The sequence below is a fragment of the Chrysemys picta genome, chromosome 10, assembly GCF_011386835.1.
Source record: "Chrysemys picta bellii isolate R12L10 chromosome 10, ASM1138683v2, whole genome shotgun sequence".
NCBI classification, from domain to species: domain Eukaryota; kingdom Metazoa; phylum Chordata; order Testudines; family Emydidae; genus Chrysemys; species Chrysemys picta.
The window spans coordinates 719,823-738,709 of NC_088800.1; the positions used below are offsets into that span (position 1 = coordinate 719,823).

At 65.9% G+C, this 18,887-nt stretch overlaps 1 protein-coding gene across 2 annotated transcripts; it reads left to right on the forward strand.

The window, feature by feature from the left end:
* Window positions 1–298: 298 nt before the first annotated feature.
* Window positions 299–18,315, forward strand: FURIN (furin, paired basic amino acid cleaving enzyme). 2 transcript variants are annotated; one of them, XM_065559080.1, is made up of 16 exons: window positions 299–436; window positions 552–926; window positions 6,935–7,033; window positions 8,629–8,724; window positions 10,262–10,390; window positions 10,754–10,830; window positions 11,374–11,462; window positions 11,741–11,913; window positions 11,985–12,197; window positions 12,596–12,696; window positions 12,863–12,966; window positions 13,193–13,310; window positions 15,174–15,353; window positions 15,455–15,579; window positions 16,142–16,258; window positions 16,403–18,315. In XM_065559080.1, exons 1-16 carry the CDS (start codon window positions 314–316, stop codon window positions 16,963–16,965), a joined length of 2,682 nt encoding a protein of 893 aa, XP_065415152.1. In that variant the 5' UTR covers window positions 299–313; the 3' UTR covers window positions 16,966–18,315. The 2 variants fall into 2 exon arrangements, with proteins under 2 accessions (XP_065415152.1, XP_065415153.1); XM_065559081.1 differs by having other exon boundaries at window positions 11,741–11,904.
* Window positions 18,316–18,887: the final 572 nt, after the last annotated feature.

The window sequence follows — 18,887 nt, forward strand, 5'->3', positions numbered from 1 at the left end:
GATTAAAGGCCTGTGTGGGTGGGAGAGGGGTGCTGGGGCTGCTTGTTTCTTTTGCTGGATATGAAGAGGTTCTCCTCCCTCCCTCCCCCCCGGTGGTTTGGCTGCTTGCCCCTTGCCCAGCTGGGGTCTGCCTTGAGCTGGGCGCTTGGGGTGGGTTTCCTGTTTGCTTCTGCCTGGGCAGAGGGAGCCATTTGCTGTCCTCTCCCCTCCTTCAGCAAACACGGCCTGCCCTGCTCCCTGCTGGCTGTGTCTGCCTGTTTGTAAGCCTCGAGCATAAACACACATTGGCCAATAGCAGGGTAAACAGTGTGAGATGAGCAAGGCCTCCTGGAACTCTGCAGCTGGGAGCTGGTCAGAGCTCCCGGGCTGGGCTGGGGGCAGGGCCCCTCTGTGCGGGATTCGCAGCTCGCCCCCCTCCGGTCAAGGACTGCGCTCTGTGCGTGTGCGCTGGGGCCTGGGCGGGCTCTCCTGGCAGGGCTGTTTCCTGGGGGCTCTGTGGGGCTGATCGCTGTGGAGCGGCTCAGCCCTGACTTGTGCTGCTCTTCCTCCAGGGGACCTCGGATCAATTGTGGTGCTGTCCAGCCCCTCGGCTCAGCGTGCTGCTCCGATGCCGTCCCCATGATCCCCAGGCCGGCTGGAGGGCCAGCCGGGCAGAGCGAGCGGCAGAGCGCCCGGCTGCGCTGAGTGAGGAGCGCCTGCTGGGCACTGGTGTTCCTGGGCCCACGGCGAGAGGCTCCAACCTTCTGATGGATCGGGGGCCCCGTTTGCTGCTCTTGCTGTGGACTCCAGTGGTGGCGGTGGCGTTGCTGGCCCAGGAGGGGCTAGGCCAGCGCGTCTACACCAACACCTGGGCCGTGCTTGTCCCAACGGGGCCACAGGAGGCTGACAGGCTGGCCAGGAAGCATGGATTCCTCAACCTTGGGCCGGTGAGTGAGCTTCTCCCTGCTTGGAGCGCCCCCCACCCCCGCCAGTCCTGTGTGCCTGGTGCTCCGCCTGCCCCTCGCAGGCCCTCTGGCTCCTGGCATCAGAGCCTGCCTGGGGGCCACATGGGGCAGTTCTCCCTGGGGGGCAGGGGCAGTCTGTTTGCACAATGCCAGGCAGGTCCCTGGGGCCCTGTCAGTGCAGTTCTTCTTGCAGGGCCTCTGTTGGCACTCCTGGGTTGTTGTGGGCTGGGGGCAGGGCTTCTCCCCCTCCCCCCAGCTAGCAGGGCTGCCCCTCAGCCCAGCCTGGAGCTGACTTTCCCACGGACTGGGGAGTCAGGAGATGCACTCCGATCCCACCCCCAGGAGACTGAGTGGGTGAGGCAGGGCTGTGGGGTGGCTGCGTCGGAAGGAGCAGTGTTTGGGTGAGTCTCCAGGACCCCTGCCAGCTGTTCCCCTTCAAGTGAGCTGGGCACAAAGGTCCAGCGTTCCCATGCGGGATGGCAGGTGCTGCGACCTGCTGCGGGAGATCTGGTCAGGCGGGTTGTTGACAATGACTCCTGTGTCCTTCTCCAGGAATGCCCTCTGCAAACGCATGTGTCAGCCCGGCCCTGTTTCCCTTCCATCAGCGTGTGGGCATGGGGGCTGTGTGGGACTTGTCAGTTCCCCATTGGTTCTGCCGTCCCTTCTCTTATCTCTGTGCTGGGAGCCTGGCAGCCCCTGCGATCTCTGCAGCACTGGCTGAGGCCTAGGGCTCTTGTCCATGCTCAGCGCCCGCTCCCCGTGGCGGGGGCATGGCTGCCGTTCACACCAAGGATAGCGAAGGTGGAGGTGAGGCCCTGGCCTTGGCAGGGCCGATGCTTCGCGGAGCGTGCGCCAGGCGGGGCGGGGACTTGGCTGGCCCTTTGTTTTCTTGTCCTGGTGGCAGCTCTTTCTTCCGGGCCAGTCCCTGAGCCCCTGGCTGATGAGCGGCGGTGGGAGAGCTGCCCCAGGGCACTGGCGTCATTGCTTTCTCTGGCTCAAGTGGTGTGGGAAAATGTGACGTGTCCTCAGGAGCACTGGATGCAGCCCGCAGCGCTGTGACCAGCAGAGCATGAAGTGCCACCAGGCCTGCGCCTCTGGGTGACCCAGCTGGGGCCTAGCAGTGGGTGGCCGGGACCTGCCACCTCAGGCTGGGTGGAGACAGCGGTTGCCTGAGCCCCCTGAGCGAGCCTGTGCTGCACTTCCCTGCTCCCCGCCTGCTTTGTCCCTGACCGAAGGGGGCAAGGCTGTGGAATGTCTCCCTGCCCCCCCTGGGAGCCCTGGTGAAGCACTGCCTGCCGGGGGCCACAGGGCTAGGGCTGCCGGCTGCCCTGCCGGGGGGTGCTGCTACTTTGCCAGGCTTCCTCCGGCTGAGGAGTGAGTGCTCAGGAGGGAGCAGGGGCTTGAGATGTCCGTGATCTGGGGGGCCGGCTCTGCCCTAGTGACGTGGGGTCGGGCTCTGCTGGGCCTTGGGGCCTCAGGCTGTGGGGAGTTCGGGGGAAGAGGAACCCAACCCTCCTGCATTCTTGGCTGTTCTCCTACAGCCCCCCCCAGGAGTGGAGGGGGGGCGCCCGGGTTGGTGTCAGGTGGGGGGCTGGGCTGCCCGGGTCCAGTCGGGGCTCTGCCCTGCCCTGCTCCCGCCGCCTGTGGAGTGAAGCCTCTGGTGAAAATCACCACTGCTGCCACGGTGCCTGTTCCAGGGCTTCACGGGGCACGTACAAGGAGAGCAACTGGCCCAGCCCCACCTGCCCTGGGGGTGAGTTGGGGGCAGAGCTGGGAGTGGTGGGGAGTGCATGTAGGGGTCTGAGGAGCGGGCTTCTATGCCCCCAAGGAGGCCTTCCTCAGCCAGCAGGGTGCAGGGTTCTCTCTCTGCCAGGAAGGAAGTGGACGGGGGTTGAAATCCCTCAGGAAGTTTCACAATTGGTAGCGGCAGGGCTGGGACCTTGCTCTGAGCCATCCGGCAGCAGCCGGCTGGGGGGCAGGGAAAGCAGCTGCCTCCGGAATAGCCCGGGTGCCTCTTTCTGCTGGCTCGTAAAGGGACCCGCACGCAGGGCTCAAGGACCGTGTGCACTTGCCGTGGGTGGGGGCAGGGGCTAGCACTTCCCAGAGCAGTCAGGGCCTGGCGTTTGACGGTGTGGGCTGGGGGCGGGGGGGGGGAAGCACGGAGAGGCCTGGCGTTTGCTCTGACGGTGTGGGCTGGGGGCGGGGGGGAGCACGGAGAGGCCTGGCGTTTGCTCTGACGCTGCGGGCTGGGAAGGGGAGGGGGGTGGCATGGAGGGGCCTGACCCGTGTACAGATCTTGGAATTGAAGTGAAAGCTTCAAACTCCGCACTGAGGCCAGTGCCCCTTGGTGCCAGGGTTCCTCCTCTGCACCCGGAGCTGCTCTTCCTGCAGGTGCCTCCTCGCTGGCAGTGGGGCTGGTTTTGCTGCCGGTGGGGGGGGGGCATGCTTGCTGGGGAGCGCTGGGGCCCGGGGGCTCAGTCCGCCACTGCGCAGGCAAGTGGGGGAGAGCTGGACTGGCGCTTGCATTGCTGCAGAGCCCGCTGGGTTGGCTTCTGGAGGGCCAGGGCCTGGGGGAGAAGCTGCCTGGTCTGTGGCCCTACAGTGCTGGCTACTGCTGGGCCTGTCGCTAGGAGATCCCTGCAGGGCAGTGCCCCAGCTTGCTCTGTGGGGTGCTCTGCTACTCAGACTGCGTCATCCCACTGGGGCAGGTCCCAGAGTGCATGGGGGCTGCACAGACTCCTCTGCCAAATGCAAGCTATGAACTCGGGGTCCCCTGGCCAGGGCAGTAGGTCAAACCCCTGCTTGGGTAGCAGCAGCTGGTGCCAGGGAGCCGTTGAGGCTGGTGCCGAGATCCTGGCGGGAAGAGCAGAGCTGCGTGGGTTTGGGGAGGGGGCCCCCTCCCCGCCTGCTGCAGTGATTGCACTTGGCAACGCAGCTGAAGGGTGGCGTTTTTCTGGCTCATCCAGTTCACTTAATTCCCTGATGAGGCATCGCAGAGCAGTGTGACACAGGGCAGGGCTGGCACCAGTCTGGCCTGGGCCTCCCAGCAGCACCCGCCTGCAAGGCCCCAGCTGGCAGGAGGCCCGCGGGACTGGGGGTAAGGCTCAAAGGGGGCAGGACAGGGGCTGGCAGTGTCCCTCTAATTTGTTCTGTCCACCGGTATGAAGGTGATGTGTCACATAACCAAATTCATGTGGTGGGGGTGGGGCTGAGGGGTTCGGCCTGTGGGAGGGGGCTCAGGGTTGGGATGTGGAGGGGTGGGCTTTGGGGATGAAGGGTTTGGGCCTGCCCTGAACGTGGCCCTCGGCGCTAGGGGCTTGTTCTGGAACAGGGCTCCTGCAGGACAGGTGGCTGGCTGGGCTGCCTGCTAGCATCGCCGCTCGGTCCGGGCAGGCCCTAATCCTGTCTGGTGACTAGGCAGAGCTGGGAGCTGCTCTGGGGAACAATGGGCCCCTGTTCCTGGCCCAGGCAGGCGAGGTGCGACGTGGCGCTCGCTGGGCCAAGGGCGGCTTATGAAACCAAGTAGCTTTTCTCTTCCCCAGCTCCCATATCACGTGGCACTGGTTGCATCCTTTGGCCTGCCCCTGGCCAGGACCACGGCCCCGCTGACAGGACGCATGGGGGCCTGTCTCTGGCCTTTGGCACCATAGCCCTGCCCCCAGTGCACTGCCATGTGGGCACAGAAAGGACTCGCCCAGGTCACACAGGGCGTCTGCGGCAGAGCAGCCCCTCGAACCCAGAGCTGCCGGACCCCATGGCCACCCTCCCGCTCTGGGCTGCATGGGGCAGGGCAGAGCTCAGCTCTCTGGCTGGGGCCCTGGCTCTGGCGGAAGTGGGGGGCTGTGGAGCCCAGGGTGGAAGTGGGGGACTGGGGCTGCAGAGATGCCTGGTCTCCACCCATGTGCTTGTGCGGGAGCCGCTGGCGTGTGCTGTGGCGGCTCTGGGCAGGGAGCCAGGCTGTGCAGCACCTGTGCTGGGCGGGAGGCCGTGCAGGGGAGCAGAGCCCAGCTGCAGCCTCTGTCTGGCCCCAACACCTGCTCCGGGAGGATTTGCAGGCGCCCGGCTGGGCAGGGCACTTCCTGCAGCCTTTTCCCTTCGAATCCGAGGGGCCCCACTCCCCTATGGCTCAGCGACTGCCCCACTCCTGTCCCAGGCGGGGCATGTGGGGAGGGTGCTGTGGTGCCTGGGGATGGCAGTGGGGAGCGACACACAGGCTGGGCTAGGACGTGAGACTTCCGCCAGAGACCTGCCTCGTAGGGATGGGCCCAGCCAGTGGCCACCTGCTCCCTCTCCTGGGAACAAGCCAAGTGCGGTGGGGAGCAGCCCACCACTGCTCAGCCCTGCCCTGGGGCAGAGAGAGCAGGGCTGGCCTCCTGCAGGGCCCAGAGCAGGTCCTTGAGCCAGCCTGAGGACTGCCTGCATGCCGGGCACTGTGCCCCCTGCCCACCCCCTCCTGAGGAGCCTGCTGTCTGCGCTCCCTGCAGCCCGGGCAGCGGTGTCTCCCCGCTCCAGGCACAGGCCTCGCCCAGCAGGGAGCAATGGTGCCCAGCAGAGGACATGCCTGCGCACTGGGCCTGCGGGGGGATGGCCCTAGGTGCCCTCCCGGGGAGGGGGACGCAGCCAGGTGCGGCCAGAGCAAGGCCTGGCTGTGGGGGAGGAAGCTGCCAGCCTCACTGGGCCGGGATGGGGAGCTGTAAGTACCAGGGTCCCTGGGTGTGCAGCGGGTTCCTCCGCCAGCCCTGGGACACCCAGCTCCCTGCTAGCGGAATTTGGCCATGGCGTCTCGCAGAGCTAGAGGCTGTGGTCCCGGGAGGTGACTGTGCCCTGCTGCGGGCTGGCCCGGGGGCTGCCGGACTCACTCACCAGTACAGGAGGCCCAGGAGGAAGGCCAGGGTGGAGGACGGGGGGCTGACTCATGGCCAGTTTCCAGGATGTGGAGCAGTGTATGGGAATGACTGGGCCGGAGAGAGAAGGGATTAAAAATAACCCACGGGGAGGCTCTTTGTGGGGCCAAGGCTGTGCTGGAGTCAGGCCCATCCCCTGTGGGGGGAAGGGGGACAGGCCAGCTTTTCCCCCGGGGAGCAGGAGGAAGCCCTGTCCAATACCTGCCCCCGGAGCACTGGCCGGGCTCGCTGGGCTGCGCTGGGACTCGGGCTTCATGTTCGACCCCAGCCGAGCACAGAGCAGGGTCCGGGGATGCCCGCGAGCCAGGGGCTGCTAGCAGGGGGGGTGTCCTGTGCCCCTCCCCTCAGCAGGCTCCAGGGCCACAGCCTTGGGGCGGATCCCCGTGTTGTGGGGACAGGATACATCCCTGGAGGGAGGGAAGGGTTGGCTCAGGGCTCTGATTGGCTGCTCCAGTCCTCCCCTCCTTGCCCCATCTGCCCCCCCTTCACTGTGCCCTCTCCCTTTGCGCCGCCCCCCCCCCCCCCCCCCAGCCACCGCACTCAGTTACCATGAAAGAAACCAAAACCCAGCCAAGGTCTAGTGTGCAAACCCCCAGGTGCTAGCCCATGGCTTTCCTGAGCACCTTCTGTGACCTTCCCAACCCTGCCCACTGTCCCCTGCTCTGTGGGCAGGGGCTGTCTGTCTTTGCAGCGCTCAGCACCGTAGGACGTGTAATAAGAAGGCCGGGGATAGGGGCAAGTCTAGTCCGGGCTCCCAATCCCGGCTCTGCCCAGACTTTCTGTGTGCCCGGAGGTGGCGTGGCAGGTCGGGCCCTGGGCAGGGGGCTGGAGGGCTCTGTGCTGGGGGGGAGGGATAGCTCAGTGGTTTGAGCATTGGCCTGCTAAACCCAGGGTTGTGAGTTCGATCCTTGAGGGGGGCCACTTAGGGATCTGGGGCAAAAATCAGTACTTGGTCCTGCTAGTGAAGGCAGGGGGCTGGACTCGATGACCTTTCAAGGTCCCTTCCAGTTCTAGGAGATGGGATATCTCCATTAATTTATTTATTTATTTTATTTGCTGGCCTCACCTGCGTTCTCTGTGTTGCAGATTGTCGGTGACTATTACCACTTCCGGCACCGTGCGGTGGTGAAACGTTCCCTCTCGCCCCACCGGTCCCGGCACAGCCACTTGGCCAGGGAGCCCCAGGTAGGTGGTGTCTGCCTTGCTGTCCTCACCGTGCCACTGGTGGGGCTGCCTGTGGGCCCCCCACCCACTCTGGGAAGCTCCTGGTTGAAGGGCTGAGCCACTTAGCAATGGCAGTTTGGTCCCAATCGCTAGCCTGTGCGGTGCCCAGAGCTGGGATGGGCAGGGGCAGGGCAGGGCTGGGGACAGCAGCAGAGTTGAGGAGGGGACCAGGACTGTGATCACAGTAGGGAGACGGCCTGTGGGCTGGGCCTCATCAGAACTGGGGGGCAGGGACCAAGGCCTAGAGTAGCAGCAGGCTCTGGGTTAGAGTTTTGAGGCACCAGCAGAGCTGGGGGGTCCAGGGCTGGAATAGCAGGGGGCTGTGGGTCAGGGTTGGGGGGCACCAGCAGAGCTGGGGGGTCCAGGGCTGGAATAGCAGGATGCTGTGGGTCCAGGTTGTCAGGTACTGCGCCCGCCTGGCTACGTCTCGCGTGGGCTGAGAGCTCCCCTGAGCCATTCGCAGGCAGCGGGACTGAGTGCCAGGCGCTGCTTTGCACCCCCAATTGTCCGTCTGCTCTGCCGGGATCACACCAGGCCCCTTAGTCGCCAGCTCTGCTCATTTGTCCTGGGGAGCAGCTGGGCCCCGCCCAGTGCCCAGGCCAGTCACGGTGGCCGAACCCTTTTCTGACTGGGCTCCTGGGCTGGCACGAGGCTCCCACCAAGGCTGGTGCTGAATGCAGGGGCCCTGGCTCACCACAGGGGTCCTGATGTCCCCAGCCGGGGGGGGAGGGAGATGTGGGAGGGGCGTGGCTTCATCTGGCACTCCAGTCTCAAGACTGCAGGGGGCTGGAGACTGGGTCCTCTGTCCCTCCCCCCAGGATCTCTATGGGCCACAAACTTTGGTGGTGGCTTCAGAGGTGCCCATGTAGTGGGGGAAGGGGCTGGCTGGAGGGATTCAGAGCTATTGCCACTGCTGCGCTCCCCGGGGAATAGGCAGGGCCTTGGGTTCCTGGGCAGACCGAGGGGGGAGCCAGTGTCCGGTGCCGGAGGCCTTGCTGTGACTCTGCCTGGGATGCTGGCCGTTCCTGGGCAGGACGCTGCGTTCTGGGCTGGAGCCTTTGCCCTGAGAGCTCCTTCGCCCAGGGGCTGTGGCAGGTTGGCCCAGCAGACCGGGGCCCAGCGCTGGCAGCGTGTGTTGGAGCGGTGCCAGCCGAGAGCCCCCGTCCATAGCCGGATGGTGCGGGCCCCCAGCCAGGCCTGGGAGCAGGGCTGACATGAAGCCAACCCCTTGCAGCCACTCCTTCCACTGGGTGAGAGCACACCCCACTGGGATGTCCTTCTCCTATCTTCCCGGCCCCGCTGAGCTCCATTAGTGTGCCCCCTCCCCTTAGGTACTGCACAGGCCCCACCATGCCCCTGCCAGGCAGACGCCTCCTGTAGCAAGAGGGGCTGGTATAGCCTGAGGCTGGGCCAGGGCAGTGGCAGCTGCGGGCCAGGCTAGCTGGGGTCAGTCTCGGGTGCCTGTAGCTGCTGGGAGGAGCAGATGCCCAAGCCTGAGCTGGCTTCTCCGTCTGCTCAGCAGGGGGCGCTCTTCACCCTCCTCTGTCCGTCTCTAGGTGCATTGGCTGGAGCAGCAGGTGGCGAAGCGCAGGACGAAGAGAGATGCCTTCACGGAGCCCACGGACCCCAAGTTCCCTCAGCAGTGGTACCTGGTGGGTGCTGGCGGCGGGGGCTGTGCGCGCGGGGGGGCTGTGCACAGATGTGCTGCACTGGAGGGTGGGGAACGGGGTGCAGTAGCTGGGTTCTAGTCAGCTGCTTCGCTCTGTGCCAGGCCTCGCCCTGCTCCGTGCCTCAGTTTCCCTAACGGGAACATGGGACTGGCCAGACAAGAGCAGACCTGTGGGCCGTCCAGCTCTGTGTCCTGTCGCTGCCTTTGGCTGGGAGCAGCTGCTTCAGAGGATGGAACCCTGCAGCAGGCCGTTGGGGGGCCAGGCACCGTTGGGGGGCCAGGCACCGTTTCCTCCTCCCCATCCATTAGGCCAGTCAACGCCCAGAAGCGGGAGCGGTTACATTCCTTCCAAAGCTCCTGCTTTCATTCAGGTCTCACTATTATGGTCCCATTATTGTAGGAATGGGGTGGGGGGGGTGCAACATGTCGGGACCCGGGGGCAGCACCTGCTGGGAAACGTTTGCTGCGGCCAGCGGCAGGCTGCCTGGGAACGTGCTTCTCCTGCAGTGCGTGCGTGAGGATTGACCGCCCCTGAGACGGGGGCTTGGGTCCTGGGACTGTGTAGCTAAATCCAGGGTAGAGTCGCATCCGGGCCCAGGAGGGTCCCTGATCCCCTGCTGGGGAGGGGGGCTCCCCAGCCCTGCAGCCCCTGCCTAATCCCTTAATTCCAGCTAATGGCACATGGCTGGGATTAGCAGAACCAGGGCCAGCTCCTGCTCAGATACCCCTCCCCCAGCAGCGTGTCAGCCCCTCACCAGATGCCAGATCCCTCCCCATCAGGGATCTCCAGGCTCTGCTATGCCCCAGCTCTTAAACCTCCCCTGGAGGCGCCCTGAGGGGTCCCACCCGTCCTTCAGGGCAGGGCATGCGCCCCCCCACCTCCGAGCCCAAGCCTCTGGGCCGCAGCCCTGCAGCGTCTCCCCAGGAGATCTGCCCTGCCAGTCCAGCTGAGCCTGCTGGGCCGGGCTGTGCTCTGTGGGCGAGCGATGCCCGGCAGCACCCCGCCGGCAGGCAGCCTTGTCCAGCCAGAGCAGGTGTGTTAGTCCCTGCGCACGGGCCTGGGAAGGCCTTCGGGCAGCACAGAGCCACCAGGGTTCAGCCATTATCCAGCCTGGCCAAGCCAGGGCCAGAGACCCCTAGAGGCCAGGTGTGACTGCCAACTAGTTGCAAGTATCACACACCCTTGTCCCATCACCTCCTAGACACTTGAGTAACACATAGGGGAAACTGAGGCACACACAGTATTCAGACAAAACAGTAAGAACATTCTCACTTGGTCACAGTGGGGCAGTATCCTTTGGGGTCCTTCCACTTGCCCCGACTCCCCTGAAGGGCCAAACCAGGTGAGCTGATTGCACATCTCCTGTCGCTTGGGGGTGCACTCGTTCTGTTACCTGTATGTTCGTGTAGCTTGCAGACAGCTGTGGGTTGTGGGAGCTGCTGCTCCATGACCCTCATTGGGGGGTCGCCCCCCCCCCCTTCAGGCTGTGATCAGTGGGTTTCTGGGCTCGTTCCTCTAGTACAACGTGAACCAGCGGGACCTGAACGTGCGGGGGGCCTGGGAGCAGGGCTACACCGGCAGGGGGATTGTCGTCTCCATCCTGGACGATGGCATTGAGAAGAACCACCCAGACCTAGAGGACAACTACGTGAGTAGGGGCCACCGCGCTCATGTGCAGGGACAGCCCCAGCGTGCTGCGCTGTGTCCGCCGCTGGGCACACAGCATGCTGGGACCTGTCGTCTTTGAAGCCCACACCTGCCACTCCGCTGCAGCACAAGACTGCTGGCACATGGCCCCGGGCTGAGCAGGATTCGGGCCTGGCCTAGAGTCCAGAAGTGGCGAGGCAGCCCTGGCTGCTAGAGGAATGACGTCTCCCCCTCCCATGCCACGGGCAAGGGCTGGCCTGTGGCTCCCTGAGCTTGCTGTGAACCACAGCCCAGCCGTGGGCAGCTGCCTGGCCTAGAAGGGAGTGTGGGGCTCTGCTGAGCTGACAGAGGTTCTGTCTTCTAGGACCCTGGGGCCAGCTTCGATGTGAACGACCAGGACCCAGACCCACAGCCTCGCTACACACAGATGAACGACAACAGGTGAGGGGAGCCAGGAGTCGTTCGCCTGGAGGCGTGGTGGGCTGGGCGGGGCCTGGCTGCTCTGGGGAGCCTGTCCGGGGTGGGGGACATGCCCGACGGGCTGGGTGTTGGAGGTGGGGGATGAGCTGAGGAGGAGGCAGGGGAGCCTGATTCTACTCAGGGGCTATCGGGGTGGCTCAAGGACAGGAAACTGGGCTCCAGGCCCTGAGCATCTGCAGCGGGTGGGGCAGGGTGGGGCGTGGGGGTGGGCCTGGGGAGCCCCCATCCCCTGTGCCCTGGCAGAGCTGTAGCCACCTCCTGCCTCCCCTGTCCAGACGCAGGCTCATTCGTTGTCAGCTGGAGCCGAGTCTGGCCGTTCCCATCCCCCTCCGGTTCCTGAACCCGGGCGCTGGACAGGGCAGCCTGGCTGGGCGGTGGGACAGCAGCCCTGGCTCCAGGGGGGGTGCGCGGCAGCAACGGAGGCTGCAGCTCGGCCGCTGGGGCTGCGGGGACCCAGCCAGTGCTTTGCTTGTGACCGTGCTGTGTTGCTGTTCCCTGGTGCAGACATGGCACCCGCTGTGCCGGCGAAGTGGCTGCCGTGGCAAACAACGGGATCTGTGGCGTGGGAGTGGCTTACAACGCCAAGATCGGAGGTGGGTGTGTGCCTAGCCCAAGGCTGGTGGAGAGCCTCTGCCTGCTGCTTTCCATGGCCTGATGGGTGAGGGTCGGGGGCCCTGGCCTGCCTGCCTCTCAGCCTGCTACCTTGGGCCGGGATGGAGACCCTGCATGGGGCTTGTGCCTGCAAACACGAGCTTGCAGGCCACAGGGAGCCCAGGCCCATCCCAGAGCTTCCACACGGGGGAGCCAGGGGGCTGCAGGGGAGCCCTGGAGCCGTTGCTGGAGAAGCTGGTGACATCTCCTGTGGCCCTAGGTGTGCGCATGCTGGACGGGGAAGTGACAGACGCCGTGGAGGCCCGCTCCCTGGGCTTAAACCCCAACCACATCCACATCTACAGTGCCAGCTGGGGCCCCGAGGACGATGGCAAGACAGTGGACGGGCCGGCCCGGCTGGCAGAGGAGGCGTTCTTCCGAGGGGTCAGTCAGGTGAGCAGAAGGGCCGGGCTGGCTGCGGGCTGCGATGGCTGGGGCCTACCTCACTCTGTCTCTTTCTGCAGGGCCGGGGGGGACTGGGCTCCATCTTCGTCTGGGCCTCTGGGAACGGGGGCCGCGAACATGACAGCTGCAACTGCGATGGCTACACCAACAGCATCTACACGCTGTCCATCAGCAGCACCACACAGTATGGCAACGTGCCCTGGTACAGCGAGGCCTGCTCCTCCACGCTCGCCACCACCTACAGCAGCGGCAACCAGAACGAGAAGCAGATTGTGAGTCCTAGGCGGGTGCCAGGCTGGGAGCAGCGTTCTCTCTCTGTGGGCTGGCTGGGCGCCTCGGCGGGATCAGGGCATCCTGGCAGCAGCAGTCTGTGTTGGCTGCACCTCCAGTGAGAGCTGAGGGCAGCCCCGTGGTGGGGCTGAGCCCTGTCTCTGGAAATGGTCTTGGGGGATCCTGAGGGACCGGGCTTCTGGACACCGTGGCCCCAGGAGCTGCTCCCAGGTTCACTCTTGCTAAGCCTGGGGGATCCACGCTGAGTGGGGGAGGGGCCCATCCCCCCGGCAGAGTTTGAAATGAGCTGGGGGCCCCCGGCGCTGTGGCTGTGGTGGCAGTGCCCTGGGTCGCAGGGACTGGGGCACACTGGGGTCTCACAGCTTGCCTCTCCCTGCAGGTGACGACTGACCTGAGGCAGAAGTGCACAGAGTCGCACACGGGGACCTCTGCTTCGGCCCCCCTGGCCGCTGGCATCATCGCGCTTACCCTGGAAGCGAAGTAAGACCGGGCGAGGGCCGCGGGGGGGGGGCTGGGTTCCCCATGAACAGGGACACCTCGATCTGAGGCTCCCGGGACGTTTGGTTTGGGCACCACTGGGGGGTGGGGAGTTGGCCCTGGCAGGACCTTGGCCATGGGTGCTCCAAGCCCATCTCTGTCTCTGCAGTAAGAACCTGACCTGGCGGGACATGCAGCACCTGGTGGTGCGGACCTCGAAGCCGGCGCATCTCAACACCAATGACTGGGCCACCAATGGTGTGGGCCGCAAAGGTACTGTGCTGCCCAGGCCCCTCCCGTATGTGAGCAAAGTGCCCAAATCCCCCTCTGGAGCCCTTGGGGAGTGGGGCAGGCGGGGCCCAGCCAGTGGGGCATGTGGCTTGCCTTGGGCGGGGCTGGCTGCGGGACATGTGACAGGCACCCCCCCCAGTGCCCGGAGGGGGGCGCCCCAGGGACCTTTCCTTGTCCGCCCTGTGCCTCACCCTCTCTCTCTTTGCAGTCAGCCACTCCTATGGCTACGGCCTGCTGGATGCGGGGGCCATGGTGACCCTGGCCAGGAACTGGACCACGGTGGGACCCCAGAGGAAGTGCATCATCGACATCCTCACTGAGCCAAAGTGAGGGCTGGTGTGTCCCGGGGGGGTCTCCAGCACTGTGCCCAAGCCCTTGGCGTGGCCGGACAGTCCAACAGCTCCTGGGGAGAGCTGGGGTGGGCCCGGAGCTATGCTCTGCTCCCTGCATGGCTGACGTGGGGCAGAGCTGGAGAGGGGGCTGCGTTCCCCCTTGCCAGGCTGCGGTGGGTGCTCTGGGCTGAGGCGAAGAGCTGGGAAGAGGCCTCGGCCAGAGCGCTGGGGTGCCAGAGACTGGCCAGATCTGGGGCTCAGGCCTGCTGCAGGCTTCCCTGGGGAGCGGCTGGGCCAGCGCTGCTGGGGAGTGCCACTGCTCTGTGCAGGGGGAGCCGTGGTCCCATCCTGCGTGTGGAGTGGTGCCGGGCTCTGCTGCCTGCACGTGGCTTGCCAGCGCCGCTCCCTCGGGCACTGTGGTTTGGGAGCAGCCAGCATGAGCCGGTGCTGGACAAGGGCCTTTTCAGGGCTCACACAGACGCTCCTTTCAGTGTGCTTGCCCGTCTCCTTGGCGCTTGCGCTGTGCCCCGTGTGGCTGGGATTGGGGCGCGGAGTGCTTCCCATAGGGCTTGGGGGGCGCCTGTTTCTAGCTCCACTTGTCCCTCCCTGCTTGCTGCCCAGGACTCGTACCCTGGGATCCGCGAGTGCTCATGGCCCATGCTGGCACCAGCACCCCTCCATTGCAGAGCCCAGACGTGCCACGCGTCCAGTGCCCAGGCCGAGCGCAGCCGCCTGGCACGCGGGGTGTGGAACTCCATCAATAGCCCCCATCGCCCCCCGCAGCTGTCTCATAGCTCTGGACTTCTCTCTGCAGCACCGGCTGGGCCCTGCTGACCTTCAGCCTGGCCTGGCAGCTTTGGGGGGAGGGAGGAGATGCAGTGCCCAGGCCGGGGAGCAGGAGCCGAGCTCTGGGGACGCTGCCGTTTTCACTGCAGGTGAAGAAAGGAGCCATTCATGGCTGGCACAGTGCAGCTATTCAGGATGGGGAGGACGCACTCACTGAACAGCCCCCTGCCTTCCAGGAACTAGGCTGGTTTGAATGTGGTGCCCATGTTGGGGGGGGGGGGGGGAGCTGTCTGCCTGCCTGCACAGGAAAGGCCAGGAGGTCCCGTCTTGTCCATCTCAGAGCCAGGCCTCTCGAGAGCGTCTGTGCCACAAAGAAAACCTCATGGCTGTGTCAGTTCTGTGCCGGGCCAGCAGCGGTTGTGCATTGCAGTGCAGACGTACCTTAGCTCCTCCCCAGAGCCAGCTTCATCTCCCAAGCTCATGCCAAGTCTTGTCCTATCCCGCGGGGCTGTGTTCTGACCTGGGGACCCGTTGGGCCATCAGCAACTCCCGTTCCCAGCCTGGCCCCCTCACTGAGCGTCCAGGATCAGGTCAGGTCTGACTGTTACACACGTTCATCGTTGTCTGCTGCTCAGCCCTGCCCGGCTCCTGGGCCCCAGGCTGGGTTCCGTTATCCGCACAGCCGTGCCCCAGAGTGTTGCTGGCACTGCAGCTGGGGAGCTCTGCCTGGGGGGAGCAGGAGCAGATCAGTGGAGAAGGGAGGCAGCAGGGTGGCTGGCACCTGAAGCTGCTGCTTCCCTGCCAGAAGGCCCTGGGGGGGCCTCCCTAGCCGCTGCATTCCTGGCAGCGGGGGGCACTCAGGGCCCCGTCCCGCACCGCTTGCCTGCTCTCCCTCGGGGCCTCTGGAGGGTTGTTGCTGGTGAGTTGAGAAGGCAGCAGGGTTGGTATGTCCCCAGGACCTCGGTTCGGGTGCTGTGGGATGGCCCGGTGGGCTGGGGGCCCCTCTCCCTGCTGTGTGGGGGCTGCACCTCCCGCTGGCTGCGCGCTGACTCCACTTCCTGTGCTCTGCAGAGACATTGGGAAGCGCCTGGAGGTCCGGAGGAAGGTGGATGCTTGCTTGGGGAAGGCCAGTTCCATCGGCAGGCTGGAGCACGTCCAGGCCAGGCTAACGCTCTCCTACAACCGGCGTGGCGACCTGGCCATCCACCTCACCAGCCCCATGGGCACCCGCTCCACCCTCCTGGCTCCCAGGTAGGGCCTCGACTGCCACAGCCTGGGGGCTGCCCAGGCCGCCTCCTGTGCGCTGCTCGGGCTGTCTCAGGCGGCAGGCCTCACCTCTCCCTCGTCCCCAGGCCCCACGACTACTCGGGCGACGGCTTCAACGACTGGGCCTTCATGACCACGCACTCGTGGGACGAGGACCCCTCCGGCGACTGGGTGCTGGAGATTGAAAACACTAGCGAAGCCAACAACTACGGTGCGTGCAAGGGGCTGCAGGCTCCCTGGTGCCTGCCACGGCCCCAACTGCCCACCCAGCCAGCTCCCTGGCGCCTGCCCACCACTGCCCCTGGCGCCCACTACCCGCCCCCCCCCCCCACCAGAGCCCTGGTGCACTGTCGCAGCAGGCTGGCGTGTATACTAGGTGCCATGTGCTGAGCAGAGAGACGGCCGCCCCGTGGCCACAATGCCTGCACTCCAGCGGTAGCTCCTGGGTGCTGGTGGCTGCAGCACCACGGCTTGGCAGGGTGGGGGCAGGGGCACCTGAAGCCAAGCATCTGGGAGAGGGGTGGGGGGGGAACCTTTCGATGCAGAGGCCCCGTGGTGCAGTGTCCTCTGCTGGGGCCCCACCCGGGGTCTCCCTCCCGTCATGTGGGACAGCAGCCTGTGGGCACAGCCTGCCCCTGCTCCCCTGGGCTTCTGTGGGAGTGGAAGGGGGTGTGATCGGCCCCGTGGCCAGCAGAGGGCACCGAACACCAGGGTTAAAGCCAGGTGGGTTAACAAGTCCCTGGGCGCTCCTCACGCTCTGCCTTGGCCTGCAGGCACCCTGACCAAGTTCACGCTGGTTCTGTACGGGACCGCGACAGAGCCCACCAGCCTCTCCAACCGGCTCGAGAGCAGCGGCTGCAAAACCCTCACCTCCAGCCAGACCTGTGTGGGTGAGTGAGGGGGCTGGACAGCCAGGCCCAGGGATCTGGGGAGGGTGGGCAGAGCACAGACATGCCACGGCCCGTGGGGCAGGCGTGCCGGTCTGGGGCTGGCAGAGCTCTGGGCCGAGCGCTAACCCCCCCCTGTCCCCGCAGTGTGCGAGGAGGGCTTCTACCTGCACCAGAAGAGCTGCCTGAAGCACTGCCCCCCCGGCTTCGTGCCCAGCCTGCAGAGTGCCCACTACGCTCCGGAGAACAGCGTGGAGCCCAGCCCCCCTCACCTGTGTGTGCCCTGCCACGCCTCCTGCGCCACCTGCACGGGGCCCGCGGCCAACGCCTGCCTCAGCTGCCCGGCTCACTCGCACTTCAACAGCCTGGAGCTGACGTGCTCGCACCAGACGCAGAGCAGCCGCGCATCGCCCGCCCTGGCCAAGGGCCAGCCCGAGGCACCGCCCGCCTCCAAACTGGCCGTCCTGGTGGCCAGCCTCAGCTGCCTCTTCATCGTCCTCATTTTCATCACCGTCTTCCTGGTGCTGCAGCTGCGCTCGGGCTTCAGCCTGCGGGGCGTCAAGGTGTACTCCCTGGACAGCGGACTCATCTCCTACAAGGGGCTCCCCGCGGACCTGTGGCAGGAGGAGCTGCCTTCCGAGTCGGAGGGCGAGGACTGCGAGGCCCACAGCGAGAGGACTGCCTTCATCAGAGACCAAAGTGCCCTTTGAGCCCCCCGGCCCCTCCCTGTCCTGCCCTGGCACAGCCCCTGGGGCAGGGAAGGCCGAGGGGCCCTGGACACTGCCCCGTCCTGCTCGGGCGAGGGCTTCACCAGCTGCTGGCACCGTCCTGTGGGCTCCTGGGCAAGGGCAGCGGCTGCCCGGCCTGCTCTAGGGAGGGCCCCCTGGCACCGTCCTGGGCTCTCGCCCCCACAGCACCAGGCCCAGCCTCCACTTCTGTTTCTTTTAACTCGCCAAAGTGTTTTTAGCATAGCCCCCCTCCCCCCCCCGCCAGCCCCATGGGCCTGGTGAGGGTTTGTCTGCCAGCCCCGCCTGTGCCCGTCACACCCATGTGCGTGTCTCTCAGGGCTGGCTCTCCAGGCTGCTGGCAGTCCTAGGCTGGGCACTGCGTCTCCATGGGGGTGGCTCTGGTGAGGGGGTTATGTGCTGCCTCCCTCTCCAGCCTTGGGCTCCCTGGGCTTGTCCCCACCTCAGGCCCAGAGCGCTGGGCAAGCCCTGCTCTTGGTGACCTTCTTCCCTCCTGGGGAGCAGCAAGGCTCCCCCAGCTCCCAGGCCCCGCCCCAGTGGCAGCTGTTTCCTTCTCTCTACAGCAATAACGGCTGGGCCGCTGGCAGGGCTCCGCCGGAGGCCAGGCCGGAGCACGAGGCTCTGCAGTGCTGAAGGGCCAGGAGCAGTGTCTTGCCCGGGGCCGGTCCCAGGGACCCCATCCCTGCGGCGACAGGCGGCAGCATCCCCACGGCTCCTGTCCTGCTGGAGAAGTTCCCAGGGCATTGCCCCACGTGCCCAGCCCCCTGTCTGTGGGCCGGCTGCCCCTCCCTCAGCCCTGCAGCGCTTTCTGGGCTCGGGCCGTGCAGCCTGGACCAGTCTCCAGCCCCCTGCAGAGGCACCGAGTTACGGCGTGTCTGCCCCCCTCCCCCTCCTGATGTGCCTTGCCCCTCCCCTGGTGGTGACAATCTGTCTTGCTGCCCAGCTGGAGCCCCCCAGTCCCCTCCCTGTTCCGTCACTTGCTCATGATGGCGGGCGAGGCCTGGCCCAGGGTAAGTGGGGGCTTCAGCGTAACGTGCCCCCTGCAAGGGGCCTGAGCACCAAGTCCAGAGCTGCGCGCCCCGGCCCCAGGCCTCGTCTGTGTGTGCAGCCCCTGTGCTCTAGCCCCGGCTCAGGCAGTGCCAGGGGGCAGGGCCCCCCACACCTGGTTTTCTATCATCACTTTTTGGTGCACAGTAATTTTTTTCTTGTAATTTAATCAGGCAGGCGTTGCCTCCTGCACCCGGTTTTTAATTTAATGGTTGTGGATATAACGCTAGAGACTGAGTTATTAAATGTTCAGAACTATGCAAACCAGCCGCCCTCCTGAGCATGTTCTGTGCCCCCGCCTGGCTGAGCGGACCGCTCCCCCTCCCCCGCAGGCTGTGCACCTCTCTCCCCGCACTCACTGCCGCCTCCCCTTGGCCTGCCGCAGACACAGGGGCCAGCCAGCTCTGTGCCCTGGCCTCCTCTTGGCGCTGCCTTCACGGCTTGAAATTACTGCCCCCGGGGTACGCCCCCCCCTGCTCTGCCCTGTTGCTCAGGCTGGACACAGGTGGGGCAGGGAGACCAGACTAGGCCCTTTGCTGCAGCCAGGAAGTGGGAGCCCCAGCCTTTGAGAGCCAGGTGCTGGGCCCTGCCCCTGGCTGTGAGCAGCAGCCCCCAGCAAGTGTGGGCCTGGGTCATGTTAACTGCTTGACAGCTGGGGTATGGGGCCCCCCAGGCCAGGTGCCTGCCCCCCCTCCCCCAACCAGCTCACAGCTGGTTTCTGGGGCAGGGCAGCACCCCCTCTCAGCCCCATCCTGCCCACGATACGAGTGCCTGCTGCCAGCGCGCCATTGCCCAGGCCCCTTCACTTCTACCTGTGCTGTCCCATGCGGCTCCTCCGG

What these genes read in the sequence shown, in the direction of transcription:
- FURIN (XM_065559080.1), top strand. Translation starts at nt 314, where the DNA reads ATGAGCAAGGCCTCCTGGAACTCTGCAGCTGGGAGCTGGTCAGAGCTC. An exon ending in TCCCTCAGCAGTGGTACCTG is followed by an intron (nt 8,725 to 10,261) that starts GTGGGTGCTGGC and finishes TCGTTCCTCTAG; the next exon opens with TACAACGTGAACCAGCGGGA. An exon ending in TTACAACGCCAAGATCGGAG is followed by an intron (nt 11,463 to 11,740) that starts GTGGGTGTGTGC and finishes CTGTGGCCCTAG; the next exon opens with GTGTGCGCATGCTGGACGGG.